This window comes from Papaver somniferum, chromosome 3, assembly GCF_003573695.1.
Source record: "Papaver somniferum cultivar HN1 chromosome 3, ASM357369v1, whole genome shotgun sequence".
Classification (NCBI taxonomy): domain Eukaryota; kingdom Viridiplantae; phylum Streptophyta; class Magnoliopsida; order Ranunculales; family Papaveraceae; genus Papaver; species Papaver somniferum.
This window is the reverse complement of record NC_039360.1, coordinates 36524927-36549987: the sequence shown is the minus strand read 5'-3', so window position 1 is coordinate 36549987 and position 25061 is coordinate 36524927. Positions and strand designations below refer to the sequence as shown.

At 36.2% G+C, this 25061-nt stretch overlaps 1 protein-coding gene across 1 annotated transcript; it reads right to left on the bottom strand.

The window, feature by feature from the left end:
• Positions 1-16126: 16126 nt before the first annotated feature.
• Positions 16127-24803, bottom strand: LOC113355861. Its single transcript, XM_026598832.1, has 10 exons — positions 23143-24803; positions 22394-22852; positions 21964-22265; positions 19529-20263; positions 19164-19433; positions 18884-19045; positions 17826-18752; positions 17511-17726; positions 16687-16947; positions 16127-16593 (listed from the first exon to the last, which is right to left on the bottom strand). The coding sequence occupies exons 1-10, from the start codon at positions 24689-24691 to the stop codon at positions 16246-16248; spliced, it is 5229 nt and encodes a 1742-aa protein (XP_026454617.1). The 5' UTR covers positions 24692-24803; the 3' UTR covers positions 16127-16245.
• Between the last annotated feature and the right edge of the window lie 258 nt (positions 24804-25061).

Here is a 25061-nt window from a genome sequence, read left to right as displayed (position 1 = left end):
GCGAGAAAGAGACATTGAACCTTGAGACGAAAAAATGGGAACATGTTGACGTGTTTGTATCATAAGATGAAACGGATGAACATTCGAGTGGTTCTTTTGAAAATTGAGTTTGCCACAATCTGAAAGCAAACTTTTATGAAACTGGATTTTTCATCAAGTTCATGATTAGTCCTTTTGGTTATGGTATCTTTTCATGAAAGGCTCTGATTACAGTTGCTAGTTGGTTTGACATGCAATATTTTTATTTTTTATAGTGGCCTCTTAGATAAAAATAATATGATGTTACTTGTTACGATTTAGGTATATTCACTCGCCCAGATCTACTTCAGAGTTTAGTTCTCATTTTCTTTACTCATATTCTAAATTTATGCTTACCTTTCTTCACAATCACTAATGTTTTCTTCTTCGCTAGCTCATAACTGATGCCAAAGAGATGCATGATCAGCATTTGTAAGTTCAACAGGTTCTCTGATCATGCTTAGAACTGGAATTGAAATTTCTTCTTCCTCATGAACCAGAAATACCAAAATATCTAAATCCTAATCTACATCACAACAATTATTTGTTGTATTGGTAGCACTGTCAACAAGCCCCTTCAACATCCTCCCCTGGTAACTGACCATCATCAAAGGTATGCGCTCTTGGGTCTCTTGACATAGATAATGTCTCAGCAAGGCCAATAACTGCAGCAAAATCACCACCAATGACAGAAAAAGGACTCACTAGATTGCTCCTATTATAGTTGCTGAGAATTGTCGGCAGGTGACCTGGAATTATAACTGAATAAGCTAAGAGAATGACGTTTTTCCAATGACAAATGGCTCCTTAAGCAAATTCTTTTCCAAAAGCTTGAGAAGCTTCAATTTCAAGGACGCGTACAAGTAGCGTATGATAAAGTGCAACAAAACCTGCTCTTCTCCATTAAACCTTTCATTAAACCCAGTTTCGCCAATTGAGAAGTACCCACAAGCTGAAGGTCGGGAAACTTCATATAGTTCACAATTAGAATGAATTTCCCTTGTTAGAGCACTGCTCGGTCGAACTCGCATGCGTTGTTATCTCAAGAATGTTTGTCAATGTTAGTGATCAAAACTATAAGTCTTGATTTATATCCTATTTATAGATGTCTCGGACTAGGACATATATTGTGTAGTTGAGCTTAGTTTTCACGGCGTTCATCATTTGAAGACGAAGAAATACTAAGGGGATCTTGTGGAACTTCATCGACAAAAGGTATGTGGATACTTAAACTCATCTATCACTTGGAAAGTCTATTTCTACTTTATCTCCTATATTGAGACATAAGTCGTATTATGATATAGTTTTCTATATACACATTTGAGATTTCGAGTTGAGTTTATCTGGCTTATATATTTCTCGAAATATGTGTTGGCAAGCTTTCGCTTCGACCAAGTTCATCTTATATCATGTGAAAATTTCCGAGTAACATCTTACATGGTTTGTGTGATACAATCATTTGGTGTTGCCTTGGAATGTTTCGTAATGATTATTTCAATAACTCGAAAATTGCTTTGATGCTAATAGTGTGTGAAAACGGCTTGTCATCCTCTAAGAAAGTTTCAATGATTGAAATAAGAGTTTAGAAAACTTAACCATTATTGGATATGTCATGTAGTGCACTCTTTCACATATATAATCCATGTCCGGGAACCATAGTATGCGCACCCGTTTGCGTACCTGTTGGTTTGAGAAATCCGGGAACCTAAGTATGCGTACCCGTTTGCATACTGGCGTACAGGTTCATATCTGAGAAAATATGCTGGGATTTGAAGTTCGCGTACCCGCTTGCGTACTGGCATAACTCAATCTTAGTCCGGGTATTTCAAGTATGCGTACCCGTTTGCATACTTGAAGGTTAAAGTTTTAAAATCGGTTTTAAACATGAACATTAACATTTATATAATAAGGAATGCAATCATTGCAAACCGTGGCTATAATGTTCATGATTGATTCGAGTGAATCAAACCGATTTTGATTCAATTTTGTTCTTATATAATTCTATGAAAATATAGCAATTGAACAACTCTTTAACTAGTTTCATTTGAGTCATTTGAACTAGTTATGGTTAAGATGAATAAGGTTGATATGAGAATAATCGTATGACTAACTATTTGTAAACCAACATGGTGTACACGTTTGGGTACGGTCACATAAACCTAAATGAGGGTACATTTTATTTGTGTGTAACAAGCTAAGTTCTATCTAACGGTTGAAAGATATTAGCTTGGTTGAATCAGGTATTTCATCTACAGTGAATATTGAATGCTTTGTTACCAAGGTAACTTGGATTGCAAACCCTGATTTGAAAACTATATAAAGGAGAACTCTATCAACTGGAAAACTAATCCCCACACCTTCTGATCCTGTGTGTTACTAGTTGCATAACTAGAGTCGAGTCTCCTTTAATATTTGGTTTTTTCGAGACCCTGTAGATTAACGACTTCAAAGACTTCATTGGGATTGTGAAGCCAGACCCAACTATTTTCTTTGTAGTTGCGTGTTCTGATCTTGCCCGATTCTGTTGTATTTTGAAATAATTGACTCGAGATTAATTTCTCCGATGGGCAATATAAAAGTAATCATAAACATCTTCGTCTCATCGTTTATGATTCCACAATATCTTGTTTCGCTAGGCGATTAATATTATTGTGAGACGATTCATAATATTAGGCTGTTCTTCGGGAATATAAGTCTGGTTTATCAATTGGTTCCTGTTCACCTTGATTTATCAAAATACGGAAAAAAACTCTTGGGTATTTCTGTGGGAGACAGATTTATTCAATCTATAAACTTTTCTGTGTGAATTAGACTTGTTTACAAAGTCTTCGACTTTGGATCGTAGCAACTCTTGGTTGTGGGTGAGATCAACTAAGGGAATCTTGCGTAGTATCCTTCTGGGATCAGAGACGTAATGAACGCAATTGTACCTTGAATCAGTGTGAGATTTATTAGGGTTCAACTACATTCCATTCCGAAGCTAATTGGTAGTAGGCTAGAGTCTGTAGCGGCTTAATACAGTGTGGTGTTCAATCTGGACTAGGTCCCGGGGTTTTTCTGCATTTGTGGTTTCCTCGTTAACAAAATTATGGTGTCTGTGTTATTTCTTTTCCGCATTATATTTTGTTATATAATTGAAATATCACAGGTTGTGCGTTAAGATCAGTCAATTAGAATATCCAACCTTTGGTTGTTGATTTACATTGATTGACACTTGAACACTGGTATTTGGTACCGTTCAAGTAACTCCTCTTATATTCAATCGGGCTCGCAGATTTCTATTTGCTGATTGTGGATTGAATTAAGAATTAGAGATATTAAGCTCTTTGATATACTTTACTAGATTGAGTCTGACTGTCTAGTAGATTCTCTAGAAATTATATTGGAGTAAGTCCTCTCAGATTGCCAAACGAATTGTTGGGTGTGGTTGTTAAACCCCCGCATTTTCAATTGGTATCAGAGCAGGCAAACACATTAAAGACCTCATAAGTATGTGTTTGTAGCGATCTGAGTATGGACGATATTGTCTCTGATAAATGCATCGCCAGAAATAAAAGTTTTTTTCTATAAAGTTTATTAAAGAGAAAGATTTGTCAATCTCATATATCGATGAACCCGATGGTCCAAGGAAACAGACGTACATTGACAAGTGTTACCCTGGCAACCTTACTGACGAGTCTGACTCTGAAGTTGAAAGGAATGCATCCATAAAGAGTGCAGTGATTCTAAAAATTATTAAAATCCAGGCTGATGATGTCATCCGATTGAAACAAAAATTCAATGTCCTTGTTAGTATGGTATATAAGCGTGACTCTCTTCTAAAGGCTCTTCAAGAGGAAAATTTCTCAGTATGTTCTTCACGAACTCTACTTGAGGAAAAACTCAAAAAGGATGCTTTGGAAATTGAACATCTTTTAAGTAAACTCTCCTTTCAAGAGTGTTCCAAAGAGTCCACCATACCAATTGCTTCTGATTTAACTGTAATAAAATCAGTTCCAGAAGTAAAACCAAGACCCCATACTGATGAGAATGATATGCATTTGTCCTCCTCCAATCAAGGAATATCCATATCACACAGAAGGAAGTCTCCCAACAATGGTGCCAAGACTGCTCTGTCTAATCACTCATGTGATCAGAAAGTGTGTCTCTTTTGTAATTCAAAAGGGCTTGGTGAACAAAAGAGGAATTCGAGGTTGAATAGCAATTATATTATTCGTCTCCAACACGTATACCTTAGATTTAATTCTGAAAGGTGTAACTGACATTCGTATGTCTAAACCTATCGGTTTTAGTACTCACCCTGTGTACCCCACCGGGAAAGTCAGTTTGATATGTTCCTCAAATGTTCAAGTGAGAAACAGTCTTTCTAAACCATTCCGTTCAAGAAGAACTCATGGTTTTTCTTCTATCAAAAAGGGAGATTATGTTGTTAATGATATGAAAAAGGTACCAAAAGAAGGATGCAATGGAGAAATGAAAATCAACCTAAAAAGGATAATTGAAGGATATAAAGAAATTATCTCCAGGTTGTCAATCCCTCTGGCCAAAATTCTTTAGGTAAGAATCAACACTATGCGTTATATTTTGATGATAGTAAATTTTATGACAACTTTTCACATCATAATGGTTTTCCTCCAAAGATCAGGAAAAATAGGGTTAACCGGAAACAACGTTCATTTAATGAGCTCAAGGCTCATACTTGTGCTAATTAATCACAAGGTTAAACCTCACTCTCAATAAAAATCCTGACAGAGTGAGGTGTATTCAGGTATACTTATGTCAAAATGTTTTCTGATTTTCTATGTTAATTTCTTATCTTTTTTAGCTGGATTATCATTCACAAACAGTCATGCATAAGTATTTGTTTGTTCTAATAAGTGTCGGGTTCTACTAATTTCCTCTTGAGATTTTTTTTTCTTGTAAAAAAAAAATTGCTACTTTTATTTGCTCTGAATTCTTCTCTTGTGAGAATATAATGTTTATCGATCTTTTGAATTTATTTACGTAGCAAAAAATCTTGATGAAGAAGCAACGTTCTTGGTTGTTTGATCCCTCTTTGGGTCTTTTACGTTTTTATGGGTCAAGGTTGTGTTCGTAAGGGTATCCAGTTTATTTTTCACGGACCAACTTAGGAAACCCTAAATTCTATATCTTGTGAAACCTTTTAAATTCCAAAGTTTTTTTGAGTACGCATACTCTCTCTTCCTAGTTTTTTAAATAATGGGGTCTCCTTCAAACTTTTGGAAGTTACCAACTGATTCAATTGATGATTCGATTTACTTGGAATTTGTTTTAAAGAAGAAAATAACCCTGGTTAAAGCTGACGAACTCGAATCTTGTGCCTCATGCTATTATGCATTTTTTCACCAAGATCGAGAAAATGCTGAGATGGTCTCTGCTGAAGTAGTTCATGGTTTTATCACTGACCTTAGGAAGACCCAACTGAAGCTTGAGAACTCGGTTTAAGATCTTAACATGCTAGGAGCTGAGTTGAAAAAGGTTAACTCTGACCTTGTTCTCACGAAGTCACATGTTAAGGATCTTCTCAATGAGGATATCTTCTCCGAAGATGCAATTGATACAGTCTGTCACAAGCTTGAAGATTTTGGAACTAGTTAAGCTTTCGTACCAGAACTCTGATTATCGCTTGTGATTGCTTTTTGATTTTAGAGTTGTTTTCTTTATTTTGTCTAGTAAACTTCTTATGAGAATTTATTTCTTGTGTTTTTAGAAGGATTACTAGGGTTTGGAATAGCCATTTTTGTGAGTACACATAGATATGTCCAACATTTTCATCTTCATATTTTTAGATTTATTTACTTAAATTCTAAGTATTTTGGAAGATGATGTTTGTAATTTTAATCTTTATGATTTTATATATTGAAAATTATTATGGGATATGTTGTTTACGTCCGTGAACCTGTGACTGTCCCATACTTGTTCAAAAGTTATCTCTATTATGTCGGTATGAAAGTATTGATAAAAGATAGAATGAACTTTTGACTTACAAAAGTTAAAGACTTTTATGTCATTATTTGATGGAAGAAAGGATAAAACTTTTGTTTACAAGGATTATATCTATTGTATGTCATTGTGCAAATAGTGACGGAAAATAGAATGAATCCTTGGGTATACTGCAGTATTGGTCGATCTCCGATCTACATTTTTGTGCACATACTGTGTTGCTCCGTAAGTTCTCTTATGTCGAGCATGACCACTTGAGTTGATCATTTTTGTGGTTGATTCAATTGAGATTTTTTGATACAAATTCATGTTTTCATGTGATTTGGCTATGTCCAAAGAAATCCTTCTTTTCTTGTAAAAGAAAAGTCGCCTTTGTTGTTCTTTCGGGAATGACATTTTTTTTTGGGGGGGGGGGGGGGGGGGGAGTTCTTTTTGAACTTGTGCTTAATTGTCAAATCTTTGTGGGGAGTGCGGCTGTGGAATATTATAGGGGTTATCTTGTATCTTTATAAACTTCTTGATGAATGCATTTAGCTTCGGCTTTATGATTGCATCTAAATAAGTTGGTATAATATTGTCTTTTGGTCATGAAGTATCTCTATGAAAATTTCATGAGGTTCCCACTAGTTTTCGTACCTTTGTCAATTTATATTGACGAAAAGGGGGAGAATTAATGTTTAGTTTCATACTACAAATACATGTGGTTTACGGATCATTATGTAAGGGGGAGTGTTTTTCATGTTGAGATGAAGTATTGACTAAGGGGGAGTGATACATATCACCATAGTATTGTTGTCAAAGTTGTGATACAATTGAACTTACAATGATAGAGAGTATTTGTTTCTCATTGTTATCGCTACGGATCTTCAACAACTATGATGCTGAGTTGAACAAGTTTAGAATCATGGAATACTTGGAAGTGACGAAGTTTTCGAGTCGTGTTGAATATGCCAAGGAGATCAAGCATTTGCATAAGAAGCTACAAATTTTTATTTATTTTGTAATCCATATGTACTGATAGTTTTGTCACTAAGATTGACAAATGGGGAGATTGTTAGAGCACTGCTCGGCTGAACTCTCGTGCGTTGATATCTCAAGCATGTTTGTCAATGTTAGTGATCAAAACTATAAGTCTTGATTTCTAACCTATTTATAGATGTCTCGGACTAGGACATAGATTGTGTAGTTGAGCTTAGTTTTCACGACGTTCATCATTTGAAGACGAAGAACTACTAAGGGGAGCTTGTGGTACTTCATCGACAAAAGGTATGTAGAGACTTAAACTCATCTATAACTTGGAAATTCTATTTCTACTCTATCTCCTATATTGAGACATAAGTCGTATTATGATATAGTTTTCTACATACACATTTGAGATTTCGAGCTGAGTTTATCTCGCTTACATATTTCTCGAAATATATGTTGGCAAGCTTTCGCTTCGACCAAGTTCATTTTGTATCATGTGAAAATTTCCGAGTAACATCTTACATGGTTTGTGTGATACAATTATTTGGTGTTGCCTTGGAATGTTTCGTAATGAATATTTCAATAACTTGAAAATTGTTTTGATGCTAATAGTGTGTGAAAACGGCTATTCTCATCCTCTAAGAAAGTTTCAATGATTTAAATAAGAGTTTAGAACACTTAACCATTATTGGATATGACATGTAGTGCACTCTTGCACATATGTAATCCATGTCCAGGAACCATAGTATGCGCACCCGTTTATGTACCTGTTGGTTTGAGAAATCCGGGAACCTAAGTATGTGTACCCGTTTGCGTACTGGCGTAACTCAATCTTAGTCCGAGTATTTCAAGTATGTGTACCCGTTTGCATACTTGAAGGTTAAAGTTTTAAAATCGGTTTTAAACATGAACATTAACATAAATATTTATATAATAAGGAATGCAATCTTTGCAAATCGTGGATATAATATTCATGCTTGATTCGAGTGAATCAAACCAAATTTGATTCAATTTTGTTCTTGTATAATTCTATATCAGAATATAGCAATTGAACAACTCTTTAGCTAGTTTCATTTGAGTCATTTGAACTAGTTATGGTTAAGATGAATAAGGTTGATACGAGAGTAATCATATGGATAACTTCGGTTAACTATTTGTAAACCAACATGGTGTACACGTTTGGGTACGGTTACATAAACCTAAATGAGGGTACATTTCATTTGTGTGTAACAAGCTAAGTTCTATCTAACGGTTGAAAGATATTAGCTTGGTTGAATCAGGTATTTCATCTACAGTGAATATTGAATGCTTTGTTACCAAGGTAACTTGGATTGCAAACCCTGATTTGAAAACTATATAAAGGAGAACTCTAGCAACTGGAAAACTAATCACCACACCTCCTGATCCTGTGTGTTACTAGTTGCATAACTAGAGTCGATTTTCCTTTAACCTTTGGTTTCTTCGATACCCTGTAGGTTAAAGACTTCAAAGACTTCATTGGGATTGTGAAGCCAGACCCAACTATTATCTTTGTAGTTGCGTGTTCTGATCTTACCCGATTCTATTGTATTGAGTACAGTTGAAATAATTGACTCGAGATTAATTTCTCCGATAAGCAAGATAAAAGTAATCACAAACATCTTCGTCTCATCGTTTGTGATTCCACAATATCTTGTTTCGCTAGGCGATTAAGATTATTGTGAGGTGATTGATAATACTAGGTTGTTCTTCGGGAATATAAGTCTGGTTTATCAATTGGTTCCTGTTCACCTTGACTTATCAAAAGACAGAACAAAAACTCTTCAGTATTTCTGTGGGAGAAAGATTTATTCAATATATAGACTTTTCTGTGTGAGACAGATTTGTTTATCAAGTCTTCGACTTTGGGTCGTAGCAACTCTTGGTTGTGGGTGAGATCAGCTAAGGGAATCAAGTGCGTAGTATCCTGTTGGGATCAGAGACGTAATGAACGCAACTAAACCTTGAATCAGTGTGAGATTGATTAAGGTTCAATTACAGTCCAATCCGAAGTTAATTGGTAGTATGCTAGAGTCTGTAGCGGCTTAATACAGTGTGGTGTTCAATATGGACTAGGTCCCGGGGTTTTTCTGCATTTGCGGTTTCCTCGTTAACAAAATTATGGTGTCTGTGTTATTTCTTTTCCGCATTATATTTTGTTATATAACTGAAATATCACAGGTTGTGCGTTAATATCAATCAATTAGAATATCCAACCTTTGGTTGTTGATTTACATTGATTGACACTTGAACATTGGTCTTTGGTACCGTTCAAGTAACTCCTCTTATATTCAATCGGGCTCGCAGATTTCTATTTGCTGATTGTGGATTGAATTAAGAGTTAGAGATATTAAGCTCTTTGATATACTTTACTCTAGATTGAGTCTGACTGTCTAGTTAATTCTCTAAAAAGTATATTGGAGTAAGTCCTCTCAGATTGCCAAACGAATTGTTGGGTGTGGTTGTTAGAACCCCGCATTTTCATCCCTTAGCACAGGTTCAGCAACATTCATATACTTCCAAAAACAAACATACTTTCAACAGAACCATGAAAAGCTGGCAACATATATAAGCTAGGGAGGGGGAAGTGAAGGCACGCATGCAATACTTGCCTTTTTATGATATCAAGCATCTTAGATTCCATAGCGTAGATTGTCATAATTTCCAAAGCCTCTACGCAAATGTCGGAAAAAATCAATGACAGAGGCACGAACTCAAAGCACTGTACTTTCAGTCTAGACTGCATTCGGACATCTATAGTGGTAGTGTATGACCTGAACGCATAAGAAATTTGAAAGGCCACAAAACATCAACTAACCAGCTTATACGAAAATTAGATACTCAAAAGTTTCACCACCTAGTGTATACTTACACAATATCTAGGTTTTCTATAGTTGGTCACACAAACTTTGACACTCATCACAACCGAGTACCTCCTTAAGAAAACTATTTCTGACTCAAACAAGCCTCTATTGCAATTAAAAAATGAAGAGATGTGCTTAATTTACTTAAAGTTCAGGAAAAATCTAATATGAGAGAGTAAAAAAGCATTTGCATCATACTATAACAGCTGTGGGATTTGGTATACTATTATAACGGCATAGAGAATATACAGATCTGGAGTTTGAGGTATGTGGACCAGGGCCGACCCTGACATAACGTGGCCAAAGTTCAACTTGGGCAAGATATTTTAGGGTCATCATTTTATTTTTTTTGTTAAGATACATTGGATTAATGATATAAGTTTTTAACAAAAAGTCAAAACCTTTTTAGGGGTGTATTCAATATTTAGATAATTGAGAATCCGTATAAATCCGCAGTATTCAAATTATAATTATAGTTTTATACAAATCCGAGCATTCAAAACCAAGGATATTTAATTCCAAAAAAACCGAGGTATTCAAATTAGATATTTCAATGTTCCTAAAAAATCTTTGGTATTCAATTTATTATATGTTTTCATGTTCCAATACTTTTATGAATTTTTCTGATCAAATTGTGGAACAAAATATCTTTTTTTTTTCCTCTCCAAATCTCTAGGTATGGGAAGAGAATTTTATGGATTCTTGAGAAAACATTTCTATCACGAACATAACACTCGAGATAACCTATCTATCGAGAATGATATCAGTTTCCCTTATCCAGTGAGACAACTGCAAATAAACTTCAGTCTTACCACTTCATCAGTAATCCATAATTTTATAATACTATAGTAGTTCAAGTCATATCAGTTTTCCTTGGTAAATCATCAACAAATATTGTTTTTTCAATTTTCCTGTTTTTATAATAAATGTCAATCAAAAAAGTACCCCACATATTTATCTTAAGCAAAACTCACTTCAATAGCAAACCCATGAACTTTGTAACTTGTTATACCTCTTTCAACTATGTGCAAGCTAGAAACACAATTGATTAGAATACCATGACAATAAATTTCAATCAGACATTTTATCAAACGCCAACCGCGTTTCGTATAGACAATTTTGAACTTTATTATTCCATACAAATATTTAAAATATTCCACTTTAATCCATGATAGTTTAACATAAGTCCATGGATATATAATGAAATATTATAAATCCATATATTTCATGTAAAACGAGAAGCCACACTTATCCTTAAAACTCTTGATCGGTTACACCTCTTTTATATAGTTTGTTGGTATTCCTGGTAATATTGAACTATTGAAAGGGGTAGCAAAAAAATTTGATTTATGAAAGTTTCCTAGATAAAGAAATCACATTTAGTCTTTGCAACCCATGCGTTTTTTATTTTATTTTTTAACTTTTTGTCTTCTTTTTTTCTTTTAACAAGATAATTAATATTCCTTGTTAAAAGGAAGAGCAAAAAAATAGGAAATTAATATTCCTTTAAAACAATACAAGGTAACTAGGTAACTCATTACTTCTTTTAACATATTATCAATTCACTAATTAATGAAGTATTCTATGCAACGAAAATTGGGGCATAATTACCTCATGGAGAATGTAAGCATCAATATCACCTTCTCCTTCATTCATCAGCTCTATTGCATCTTATACTAAAGTAAAAAAAAATTACGGTTGAAATTTCTCAAACATGCAAGCATTAATCTATAAACAAAAAGTTCATAATACCTTCATTATGATCCAAATAAAAGAAAAAAAAACCTCAAAATTGCGTCAACAATACAAATCTAGCTTCAAACTTTTCTCTTGGATAATTGTTTCAGACAATAATAAGAAACTTCGGTCTATTTAAATTAGGTGATACTCGGTTTAAATAAAAAATGTGAGTTTCTGATATTATCACTTCTTCTTTATTTTTTATCAGAGAAGACAATTACATCAGCTCAAACATAACTAACATAAATTTAAATAACAAACTTGATTTACTGAAATTTAGGACTTGGCCTGATGCCGAGTTGAACTTATGGATGATGTCAAGAAGATTCTTTATATCTTGATCTTTGGCGTTGCAGAAAATGAGACAATCATCTGTAAATAAAAGATGGATACTCGGGCTTTGCTGGCTAGGTTGAATACCTTGTATTTTCTTCAAACTTTATGTCTTGCATAACATTCTCGAGAATCCTTCCATACACAGAATAAGTAGGTAAGGAGATATTGGATCTCCTTGTCGTAGACCCCTTGATGGATGAATGGATGACCATAAGAGCCATTAAGAAGAATAAATATTGATGTGGTTCTTATACATTGTTTAATCATATGGCACCACTTGTTGCTGAATCCAAGATGTTTCATAATATCTAATAAAAAATACCATTATATTTTGTCGAATGCTTTCGGCATATCGAGTTTAATTTCTACCTCCCCAAATTTGTTTTTTTTTTTTCATATGGTCAACAAGCTCATGAGCAATAATTATGTTACCAGAGATGTTTCTGTTTGGGACATAGGCGACTTGAAAAGGGGATATGATTTTCTATAGGATTGGATTGAGTCTTTTAGCAAGAATTTTTGAGATTATTACAGAGACATAGCGGTCTGAAATCTGAGCGGTTTGAAGACATTAAGTTTTGGGCATTAGTGTTTGAAAGGTGTAGTTGAGTTCACAAAGTAGATAACCATTTCTGGAAGAAGAAAAAAATGAACCATTGAGATGATGTCATTACATACAACATTTCAGCATTGTTGATAGAATCCATCTTGAAATCCATCTGGACTTGGAGCTTCCCAAGATTTGATTTGAAAGACTGTGTTTTTTATTTCTTCTGTATCTGGAATTCTTGTTAGGTTGACATTATTCTCTTTTGTGATGTATGGATTGATGAACTTCAATATTTATTCATTTCTTCGAGGATTTGAGGTTGTTGTGATGGAGACGAAGTGCTTATTAAGAAGTTATTATACATCCTTTCTTTCCGAATGCCATATACACATATCATCTCTGAGATACTCAATATGATTTCTTATCTTTCTATAGTTTTCTTTTGAGTGAAAGAACTTGGTGTTTATGCTTTCTTTCTTTATTAGATTTTCCCTGGAATTTTGGTATTTAATGTCTGAATCCATTTTATACCAGAATCTGATCTCCTCTTGTAGACTTTCTATGACTCTGTCATTAGTTTGTTACTTCTGCAATTGAATATCTTAAACTTTTTTATCTTCATCTTTATTGTGCTGGCTGACATTACCAAAAACTAAATAGTTCCATTTCTTAATTTCACTTCTTGTAAATTTCAATTTTGAAACTAGTTGGAAATATGCAGATTCATTTTGGGGTAAACTCCATGTTTAAGATATTAATTGTTTGCAAGAATCTTGTTGTAGCCAATTTTCATAGACTCCGAAATGTTTTTGGAAGTGTCTCTCATCTGGATTTGTGTGTAGAAGTATTGGTGAGTGATTTGATCCAAAATTCGTGAGACTGTATATGGTTGCTGAGTGGAAGATGTCATGCCATATTGTGTTTGCAAGTGCTTTGTCAAGTCTGAATAGCATGTATATGGATACCCCGATAATTTAACATCAAACAGGTCAGATTGAAGAAGCAATTAAATCCTTGATGCGGTTGTTGATGTGAGATTGAGCAGATGCAGAACTGGAAATATTTTCTTGATGTTCAGGTATCCTATGATTATCCATGGGATATTCATATTCTGGATTTTAGAAGTAATTGATTTTCATAGAGCTTTCTTTTCATTGTATCTTGGACTTCCATAAAGACAAGTTAATACCCATTGCACATTTTGGGGACTAGCTGTGACCATTAATTATATTTGATTTATGCATTTATTAACCATTTTTAATCCTATACCATTTTACCATAGAATAGCAATGCCCCAGAGAGGCCGCTTGAGGACTACGACCAATAGTTAGGAAAACCAAAATATTTAATAAAAGAATTAGTTTAGTATCTCACTGCATCAGCTGGACATGTAGAGTCCATATTGATAGCATTGTGAAAGTTGATGGCTCTATTTACATTTTCTCGGGTTCTCTTTCCTATTCTCTGGATAGAACCCTCACCAACATTTAAATGGCTGGAAACTTCTTCAGTGAAAGTGCTAACATGATATCCACTAGATGGTTTTTGAAACACCACTTCGTTAGCAGCAGAAGCTTTCTTCTTTGAATGATTGGTGAGCCATCTTCATACTTAGGATTCATAGCCATTACATCTTGCAGAGACATATTTGTTTGCCCAAACTTAAACAGAGATTTGTTAGCAAGAGCACTAACAAAACTCGTTTTCCTTCCACATTCTTCTTCATCATGGTATAAAATGAAGCAGGCTTGCAGAAATTTCCCGGTTGTTTCTGATAGTAAAAAGGTATAGAGGAGTCTTCATATTGATTTTGATGTTAGCACTAACATCATTTGTTTCCACTGGATTTCCATATTCAAGGTCTAGTTCCTTCACTTCTCCTAGGATTTTGGCGAACTTGAACGTAGTTTCTTCATCAAATAATTCTTTAGGAATATCTTTGAAATCAACCAAAAACTCTTGAGTGTGAAAATCCATCTTTTGAATATGAACAAAAGACTTATCTACGGTTTCACCATGAAGAGATAACCATTCACAGACCAAGGTGCATTCTCTAGGATCCAATTCACATGATCCCAATTTGTAAACCTAACAATGAAGTGATTTGGGATTGGGTTCCTAATTTGTATTTTCTTCACTTGCTTCAGCCAGAGATTTTTGAGATGAAACTCTAAAGTGTCAGTCTTTATAGGTTCGGTAGAAAAGAGTTTTCCCACTATGCTGGTATCCCATTTGGATATTCCTTTGTCCAGATTGACTTGAGAATAAACAAAAGTTTGGGGAACTTCATCTGAATCAGAGTTGTTGAGATTAGTGGACATCAGTTGCTCTTCAAGGTATTTCATGTGTCCCATGTTAGGACCCATAATATTAAAAACAACAGGGGTTTTGAAAGTTGGGTTGAAGTTAGTTAAGATGGTGATGATGATGAAAACAGACTTCAATTTGCTCCAATTGAGATATGTTGATTTTTTCGTTAACTTTTTGCCACTAATCTTCCAACAAGATAAACCAGAAATCTGACCTTTTGTGGAGAATTGATTGTCAAATTAAAAGTTGGATTTTTCCGTCATTGACTAATACTGGAATGAACCTTTTGATGACCAAAACCTTTGGGATAAATACCTTTAACAATTACTACTTTGTATCTATACAAGGCAACAAAGACCAGGCAAAAACCTTAATACTTGCAAGCCATAAAACAAAACCAGGAGGGTAAAAAAGGTAACAAAGTCTTCAACTGAGATCAAGTCGATGACATACAAATCTCGATTGGGGGAAACAAGAAACAGTTAAAACATAAAAGAGATTCAGACAATGAAAGAAAGTAATCAGAGTACAGATAAAAACAAGACACTAGAATTAATAATCACTTTCAGACACTACAAGAATCAGAGGATCAGTAATGACGATGAGAAGATTTGTGTTGACTTTCCTTTGAAAAAACGACGCTAAATGTCAAGCCTATGTCATTCTAACCATGTCAACGGATCGTTATCCTAACATAAAATCGAACAACTTGTAAGATATTTTCTGTTTCTATAATATAAGATTTTCCTTTACATGTCTAAATAAATAAATAAAGATGAAAGGAAAATTTAAAAAAAAAAAATTGGTTACAAAGATATGGAAGATATACACCAATCTAATACTATTATTCTATTGGAGAGGGATCTTACGACATGGTTAGAAATTATCATGACATGGTGGCACATTTTTTTCTAAAAAATATAAAAAAACGACAAATTTGAAGCTAAGAATTTGGTGACATGTATTGAACTCTACATTCCTATCAAAAATGAGAGTATTCTGAAATACGAAACTTTCTCATCCACAAATTTTTATTTCAACCGTTAAATCTTCAACCGTTGATATTCAAAATGGTAGATGGTGATCCGACCCCATTATGTCGTTAATCTTGTAGTTGCAGTTTCCCATACCAGATTAATGATGATTTCTACAAAAAAAAAAAAAAAAAAAAAAAAAAAAAAAAAAAAAAAAAAGCTATGATTCTTTTTTAATGATTTCTTCGTTTTCCTAGTGATTAATCTACTTAAATTAATAGCGGGCCAATTTTTCACAAACGGTGGCATATCCAACGACCTATCACTTGGCTCTGCTAGTACTGAAGAAAAAATCAAGTAAAAATATAAAGAACGAAAGCAAACTATGAAGAGGGACAACTTTTTCTTTTTCATTTTCTTTTATATATAATGAGATGTAAACGGGCAGACAATTACTCCGGAACAAAAGTGAACTTCTATTGATCGGAATTACAGGACAAGCTTATTAGGACGAACTGTTGAACCATGGCCCAACTGCACCGTTATTTTGCACATTGCCGTGAGATCCAACAGCATTGGGGATTAGAGAAGATGGTAAACCTATGGGCATCGGATCATGCCCTGACTGGTACAGCCCATGAGAATGGGGAAGATTATGATGACACACAAGAGAATTTCCACCAGCATTTCCTTTCCGTTGTTGGAGTGCGCGGATCTGTCTGAGACCATCCTCATGTATACGGGATATCGTCTCTAGTTCCTTCATAGAGAGAGATTCCAAACCAGCACCATAGAGAGGAGCATGTCGCGACATCTCTTCCTGGAGTGAAGCTTCTAGAGTATGGATATATTGCTGCGGGAAAGTAAAAATATGTTCAGTATATGGTGGAATTGTCATCCACAAAATGCATATGCGTGTTCACAGGTTGCAGAGAGAGTAAAAAACCTGGCAAGTATTCAGTTTTGCCTCCATCCCATCAATGTACACTTCACATCGAGCAACCTGCTCTTCCTTCTCTCGCTTTTCTCCTTCAGTTTGTCCAACTGTCTTCGTCAAACGTCGAACTTCATCCTCCAGTGACTGCCGAACTTCTTCACGAGTCATAGTCTCAGTGGCATAGCGCTTTAACTCCTCGTCAAACCTTTTTCGAGCAGCTTCTGCACCCTTTAACCTTTCGGCAAGAACATTTTTCTCTTTCACCATTCTCTGCACAGCAACCAAACTGAAGTCAACCGACCAACCAAAGTCTTTCCAAATAAAGAGCCAAACCCATATTCATTAATAAAGTAAGTATTAGTTATCAATTCCAAGTAATTGATCCCAACTGCACGCAGTACATTCACGAAGTACGAGAAGCACACTTATGTCAAAAAAAAGCACTCGAGAGGTATGGGATAATCGAAACGAAGGCAAAAAAAATATATATCATATTTAGGTTAAAGAAAGGCCGTATGAGCTTGAAAAATTTCAGGAAAATGAGATGGAATATAACTCGGATCAAAATCAGGTTGAACTTGAACCAACTCTCATGTACTTCCATTCTCACACATACCACTTGAAATATTCTAGAAAATGAGATGGCAAGAATATTCAATGTTGAAGTTAGTGAACATAGTAGTTGGTCAAGGTTATAGAAAACACATAATCAAGTTTCAAATAGCACCTATTAAACTTCAACTTCCTTCATCCAGATGGTTAATCAAATTGATCACTCTCAAGCATGAAAGAGCAATAGAAACCTGAGAAAAATTAATGAACATATGATTTACCTTTAATTCTTCACGTTTCCTGGACTTCAACTGTTGAATTTGTGTCTCCGCATCGTGCAGACGATCATGAAGTACTTTCTTCTCAGAGATGAGTTTTGCAACTTCATCATCACGTTCAGAGCGGACCCATTCAAGCTGACTCTCAACTTCTTGTATCTGTTCACAAAGCTCTTTCTTCTCCCGAGAGTGGCGATCAATTTCAGTTTTCATCTCGGACTGCAATTTTATGTGAAAGTTAACATAAGAAATCTCCATAACAAATGACATGAGGTGAACAACATAAATGGCAGTTCTAATAAGAAATTCGGATGATACCTTAAGTCGGCTGTTAGTTGCTTCGGATTCACTCAGCCTTTGTGATAGAATCTCTTTTTCTTTCGTTATATTTGAAACTTCTGCTTGCCTTTCTTCACGTTCGCGAATGTTTTCATCTTCACTAGCACATAACTGATGCCAAAGAGCTGCACGATCAACATTTGCAAGTTCAGCAGCCTCTCTCATCATGCTTAGAACTGGCCTAGAAATTTCTTCTTCCTCATGAACCAGAAATACCAAAATATCCAAATCCATATCTATATCACGACAATTATCTGTTGTACTGGTAGCACGGTCAACAAGCCCCTTCAACATCCTCCCTCGGTAACTATCATCTGCATACATTCTGAATAATATAGCGTAGAACGTCCTAACGAAGATCTGTACTCTTGGGTCTCTTGAGAGAGACAATGTCTCGGCAAGGCCAAGAACTGCAGTAAAATCACCATCGGGGACAGAAAAGGACTCACTAGATTGCTCCTCCGCTAGTTGCTGAGAATTGTCGGCCGGTGACCGGGAATTACTACTGAATAATCTAAGAGAATGACGTCTTTCCAAGACCATGGCTACTGTATGATCCAAAATGGCTCCTTGAGCAACTGCTTTTCCAAAAGCTTGTGAAGCTTCAACAGCAAGGCCAGGTAAAAGTAACATATCAATCAGCATGTAAACGTCAGAAAAATGACGAAGTGCAACAAAAACCTGCTGTTCCCCATTAAACCTTTCGTTAAATCCAGTTTCGCCAAATGAGAAGTGACCACAAGCTGATGGAGAGGAAACTTCATCTAGTTCACAGTTAGAATGAATATCCCTTAATACAGCTTCAGCAACATCCGCACGAGTATTAACAGTTTGACTTAGAACATCAAGGACGCAAGGTGAAACCTCAGGACCCAAACTTCTCAGCTTAGCACGAACAGCCCTCACCTACAATGTGAACAGTGAAAATACAGAAAGAAAAAAGAATAACGATGTAGGAAAATTTCTCCAAGTCCTATCTAACATGATAATTCCACTAAAATATCCAATATAAATTTCAGATATGGATGCATGCGTACTGCTTCTGGAAGATGCTGACACTTTGATGCGGCTTCAAATATAAAACTGATTGCTGCTCCAAGTACTTCATGATTTAAATCCCCCAACAGTTGTAAGGACTTCGCTAAAACACTCTCCCACACTTCACTGCTCAATTTCAGTTGACTAATAGCACTCAAAACCTGAGGAACAAATAAGAATTAGTCATCGTCGGGGTTAATGGAGTATATAACGAAGTATGGCAACAATTAGTAAATCAAAGAAGGCATCCCCAAAAAATTGCAAGAAATTCAGAATTACCGGTATTCGGAGAGCAGGTGCCGCAAGAAGACGATCTATGAGTGAACGAGCAGCAATTGCATGCTCTGAATGGTCAACCAATTTAGGAACCAGCCCCACTAAATCTGGTTGCAGATGTTTTGGAGCTTTATCCAGTACGAGGGCGATCTTTCTCGCGGAATGAGGCTTTCGTCTTGGCTCTGGGCAACCTTGAGGAGCTGCACCATCTAAGGCTCTCAGCGAATTAACAATTAGGCCTAGGAGCTCCTCTGACTGCTCTGGCCACTTGGTCTGGCAATCACATAACATGACAAATGAATATAGGAAGGAAAAAAGAACTTGGAAAAGCAATTACTTAGTATATCAAACTGCTCGAACAATTGTACCTTAGGAGATTGACTAAAATTATTATCTACGCAAAGACTATCACCAGATGATTCCGGAGGAGAAATAGGCTGCCCAGGAACAGTATTTTCAGATATGCTGATTTCATTCATGTCTGAGCTCTGTACCGCATATCCATTTATATTTTCATTTGAACCAGAATCAAGTCTTTCATAAGAAGGAGGTTGTGCATGTTCTGCTCCTCCATTATCACTACCAGATTCTGATGGACTAACTGCTCCGTTGCTATCTGGAGAAGGTTTAGAGCTTGTATCAGAAAATTCATCACCACTTCTTCCTTCTGAGGGTTGGCAGCATTCAACCATTATATCCAGAAGTAACTCAACAATTGCCTGCTGCAGGACTTTAACTCCCATCAGCATATGCATCAGGCTTGGAGAAGATTCACAATTCCTTGTGCCCTCTTTCTTCCCATCGGTGCTACTCGTGAGCTTTGTAGGAAGAAGCAAGCGCTTTACTTTGGCAGGGTGATCAAGGTAAACACGAAGTCCTGTCAAAAAACCAGCTATAGCACCTGCATCCATAAGAAGTTTTTCCCTCAAAGTGACCTGAGGCTGAGAAGGATTATCTCCGTACGTAAGATGAAAGCCTGCCCTGGAAAGGAGATCTCTAAATATATCTTCTTCATCTCCGCTTATTGCCTCACTGTCTTCGGAGTCAACAAGCTCGTCGGGATCACTTGACAAAGCATCCCTCTCATCCTCAGAAGCCAAAACCTGGACAAAGGGAAAACCAGAGTTAGAGTATGCTTCAGTTTGCTTCACAAAATCAGTAACGCTTCATATCAAAAAAATACTATTATTCCATCCTATAGACCCTTTCTAATAGATATTGGCAGAACATCCTCTTAACTTAACTGAATGCCTAAGTTGTTTCTGCAAGAAACATAATATACAAATATAAATTGCACACAGACTTGCTATTCTGTCTCACATCATGGGGTTCCAAATTCCCAAGACATTCCATTGAAACATAACTGTGTGCTTATGGAGGCAAAAACTCTTTCTTATCTGAAATATTAAAACGTTCCTTTTCCGTTATGTGCGGGTATGAGGGATAACGAAAGGAACTGTGCCTTAAAGTCAGATGACCAATTATGAGAACGTGATGTTGCAGATATGGGAAATGAAATGTTTAACCGACTTAACTGTGTTTTAGCATATCATTCCTGTCATATCAACTGCATGTTTCCATAACTTATATGGAGCGCACATAAGCAAGCTGATATCCACCATTTTGCCTGGCAGATCTAATGTTATAAGAAACTTTTTGCAAAACTACTCTCAACACTAAAACCAACTGCTTTCCCTACACTTCCATTTTGTATCTAAAGTCAAAGGTCATAACCATTTCATATTTGAAGTATCTATTTATGCAAGAATGGCACATTCTGCCTCATCGCATTGCCCCATTGAATTTTGTTAATCTCATAGCATTGCCTCTTTTGTCAACGAACGTTCATCAAGTTTTAGATATATGTTTGCACAAAAGTTTGTACCACAATTCCATCACTATAGCAGTAGAACAGAGTGTAAGTTATTTTTTATTTAGAGGCCTTGGTTCCAATCGCACACAAAAGTAAAATATCGCACTGAAAATCACTGATAATGAAGCTATTTGTGCAGATAGTAAGTTGACTAACCATTCAAGCTAATATAATAATCAAACGACATACTGATGGAACGAGAATCCTGAATATAGACAGTACAATGCATTGAGAGTATATTTCATTGTGTTGAGACAATACTTCATCACTGTTAGGGGCCTTATATTCAATCGCCCACAAAAGTAAAATATCACACTGGAAATCCCCGATAATGAAGGCATTTGTGGAGATAGCAAGTTGACTAACCATTCGAGCTAACGACATATTGATGAAACAAGAATCCTTAATATAGACAGTGCAGTGCACTGAGAGTATTTTAATTGTGTTAAGCCTAAACTTTTCCACTGTTGGGATGTGACCAGATGGTATCATCGCACTTAATTTGCTACATAAAAACAAATAGATTCCTAGACAATACATTATCATGAATGAAATCCATATATGAACTGCTGCCAAGCCTAAATAATATATACTAACATGGTATAGGACTCACTAAGTACAGGTCGAGGGAACTTCTTCCAAAAGGACCATAACAAATATGAAGATTTAAGTCTAACCTGATGAGATTTACAGGAAAACAACAAAGACCTCTCTGTACTCCATCTATCCTACATTGTGGCCGGAGTCTCGTAGCAATCAATTTTAAAAGTCATGGTTTATCAGTAGAGGAAGCATAGTTTTTACTCGACAAAGCCATAATATCGACGCCACCTCTAAAACTAGTATGTGGGATTACTAAAAAGAAAGACATCAGATACAACTGAGAAAGCTTTAAAGGAAAAAGCATGGGACTGGCATTTATGTACTCACCTCCAGATCTGAAAACTCAAACCAAGGGCAGCAATCGATGATTTCACAAACAAACACAACTGTGTCACGCACAAGAAATCCAGCATCAGCTTCCAACATATCAGAAACCTTCATGAATTGAAGAACAGAATTATTCCACGTCTTTGTGCAGATAGAAGACTCTTTCCACACAGTTTTGGCACTGTTCTTTTGGTTCACCACACCCATCCTATATCTGACCCAAAAGTTCTTATCCGGATCAGTTCCAGATGATTGATCACTCTCCAGGTATATGCAAATGGTGTCGAAAGATTCATACACACCTGCATTACAAAATGCATATCATGCACGTTAGCCGAAGAGACTAACCATCGAATACATGAGCAGAAGCTAATAAATAGGTAACATTTAATGAGAAAGATAAACCAACTACATTAAGTCATCAACTCACCAAGCCGGAGCTCACATCCACCAGCTTGAAAGAACTTGCTAAAAATCTTACGGGTCTCCATGATATCCTTGAAGGATAAGAAGTTCTCAACCTTCCATGTAAATGATCCTTTTTTCACAACTCCGTCGCTGTTGACCTCCGCATCCTGATCAGTAAATTCCTGCATAACAGATGTCTCCTTCAAGATAAGTACCTCCGCAGAAAAGATGACAGTATCCTGAACAAGAAATCCAGCGTCTTGATCAAAGAGGCTTGTGAGTGTCACAAACTCACGCCAGCCCCAATCTTTTGCAGCTTTGGAGTAACGGTTCTGTGACTCTTTCATTACAGACTTGTCTTCCATTCTCTGGTTCACGACGGACAACCGATGACTTACAAAACAACTCCAATCACTGGATGTGTTTCGTGAATCAGTGACTTCAAGAAACACTGAAAGGTGGCATGGAGGTTGGGACTGCCCTGATGCCATCAAGTAAAAGTAGACATTCCATTAGTTCTTTCTATTATTTGTCTACCCAATCTAAAACAACTACAGTTATTACGCCCTTACTTGGCTAAGTAAATATTACAAAACATGGCTTGAGCAGCATTTAAAATTCGAGACTAAACCCTTTTAAAAAGAGAAACAGTAACCAATATCAATTTAATCTCTAGCTAAAGCGATACAAACATTTTCAACTACTAAGTCTAGTGAAAACAAGTACGCCAATGAAACGAAGTACAGCATATGAAATGCGACATATGATCACCTCTAGGATACACAATGAGGCGGCAATCCCGATTCCCAATCTGAAACCTCCTGCTCTTTACACAAAGACCGGTAATCTTTCTCTTTTTCAAAAGATCCTTCAACTTGGTGAAATTCTCAATCCTCCACGTAAATTTCCCAAGATGCCCATCAGACTTGCGGCTGCCACTTCCATTCCTTACTCCAAGCAATCCCCCATTCTTTGTGAAGTTGCTTGATTCCTTAATGACATGAAATGAAGTACTGAAAACCGCAGTATCATCAACCAAAAACCCATTATCGGGACCAATAAAGTCTGACATTTTCATATAATCATTCCATCCAAGACTAGTATTATCACCGAATCTGTTATCACCGGCAAACCTTCCATATGAATCTCGATGCATATGATTAAACCCAGCTTTCTGATTCAGCACTGACATTCTGAACAAACACCAGCAGCTCCGATCAGAAAGCAGTGCTTTATCCGTATCCTTACTCTCCAAACACATTGATAAATACTCTATCCCATTCACAGAACTCTGATAAACACTTATCCTAAGATTGCATTCACCCGCTGGAAACACAGGACTCATTATCTTCTGTGTTTTAATCATTTCCTTAAACAAACTAAAGTTATTAACCTTCCAAGTAAACTTTCCACTAAGAACATCAGCTCTAGCTGATGGACCAACCACAGCAACAGACGGCGACGAAGAAGAAGACAATGAAGACGGCAATGTAGGTGTCGATTGTTGTTGCTGTTGTTGTAACTCATTACTATTATTATTATTAACATTGTTATTATTACTATTATCTCTAGTAAACGAAACTGATTCATTCAAAACAAGAATATCAGCAGTAATAAGAAGCGAATCAATATTATTAGCATTAAACAAAAACCCTGATTTGGGATCGAGAATTGTTGATGAAGGAGTAAAATCACACCAACCATGAGATTTCTTTTTACTTGAGAATCTATGCCAAGAATCTCTCTGTATAGATTTATGCATATCGGTTTGATTAACAATAGAAAGGCGATAACTAGCAAAACAATCCCATTTGGATGAAGAAGAAGAAGAAGTTGAAGAACCACGAGGATCCATGATTTGTAAATAGATTGAGAAATAACCTGGTAATGCCTGTGAATCACCTTTTGGATAGATAAGTAAACGGCAATCGTAACCACCTACTTCAAAATATCGACTCCATAGTGCCCTAGCTTTCACTTTAGGGAAATTATGAACCGTCCATTTACAGATTGCTGAATGATCATTCCTTCTCTCTAATGATAACATTGATTCCCCTCCTCCTTCTCCCCTTGATGACGACGACGATAATGATGTTAACCCTAATGATGGTTCTTCTATTACACAAGACATCGTTGCTGTTGCTGCCGCTGATGACGATGGTGATGGACCGGATTGTGATTGAGATGATTTCTCAGCCGTCGATGAAGCTTGAGATTGTTGTTGTTGTTGTGGAGGATTTGGAAATGAAAATGATGAGGAGGAAGATGAAGACGAGGAGGTGGATGAAGATGAAGCTCGTTCCGATAAAGACGGCTTCATCTGTACAGAAGGAGGAGGAGGAACAGAAGTGAAGGTTTTGCGATATTTAGATTGTTTGTGTTTTAGTTACAGCGTTTTTTGTGTTTCAATGTTTCTCTCCTTCGCTCTCTCACAAAACTCCTCCTCTGTTACGATATTTTCTGGGAGATAGAAAGAGAGAGATCAGAGACTAGTCAGGGGTAGTATCGGGTATTCCAGGGATAGTTGTGCCCGAGAGGATTTCTTTGTGAAACCTCTGTAGCTGGAGCTAGGGGTTTCATATGGGCCGGACCGGGCCGACCTATCAGCCTAGTGAATAAATGGTTCAGTCTCTTGATAGTTTCATGATATGTGCGGGCCCAAACCGATTGTGATCTCCAAAGTTTGATCA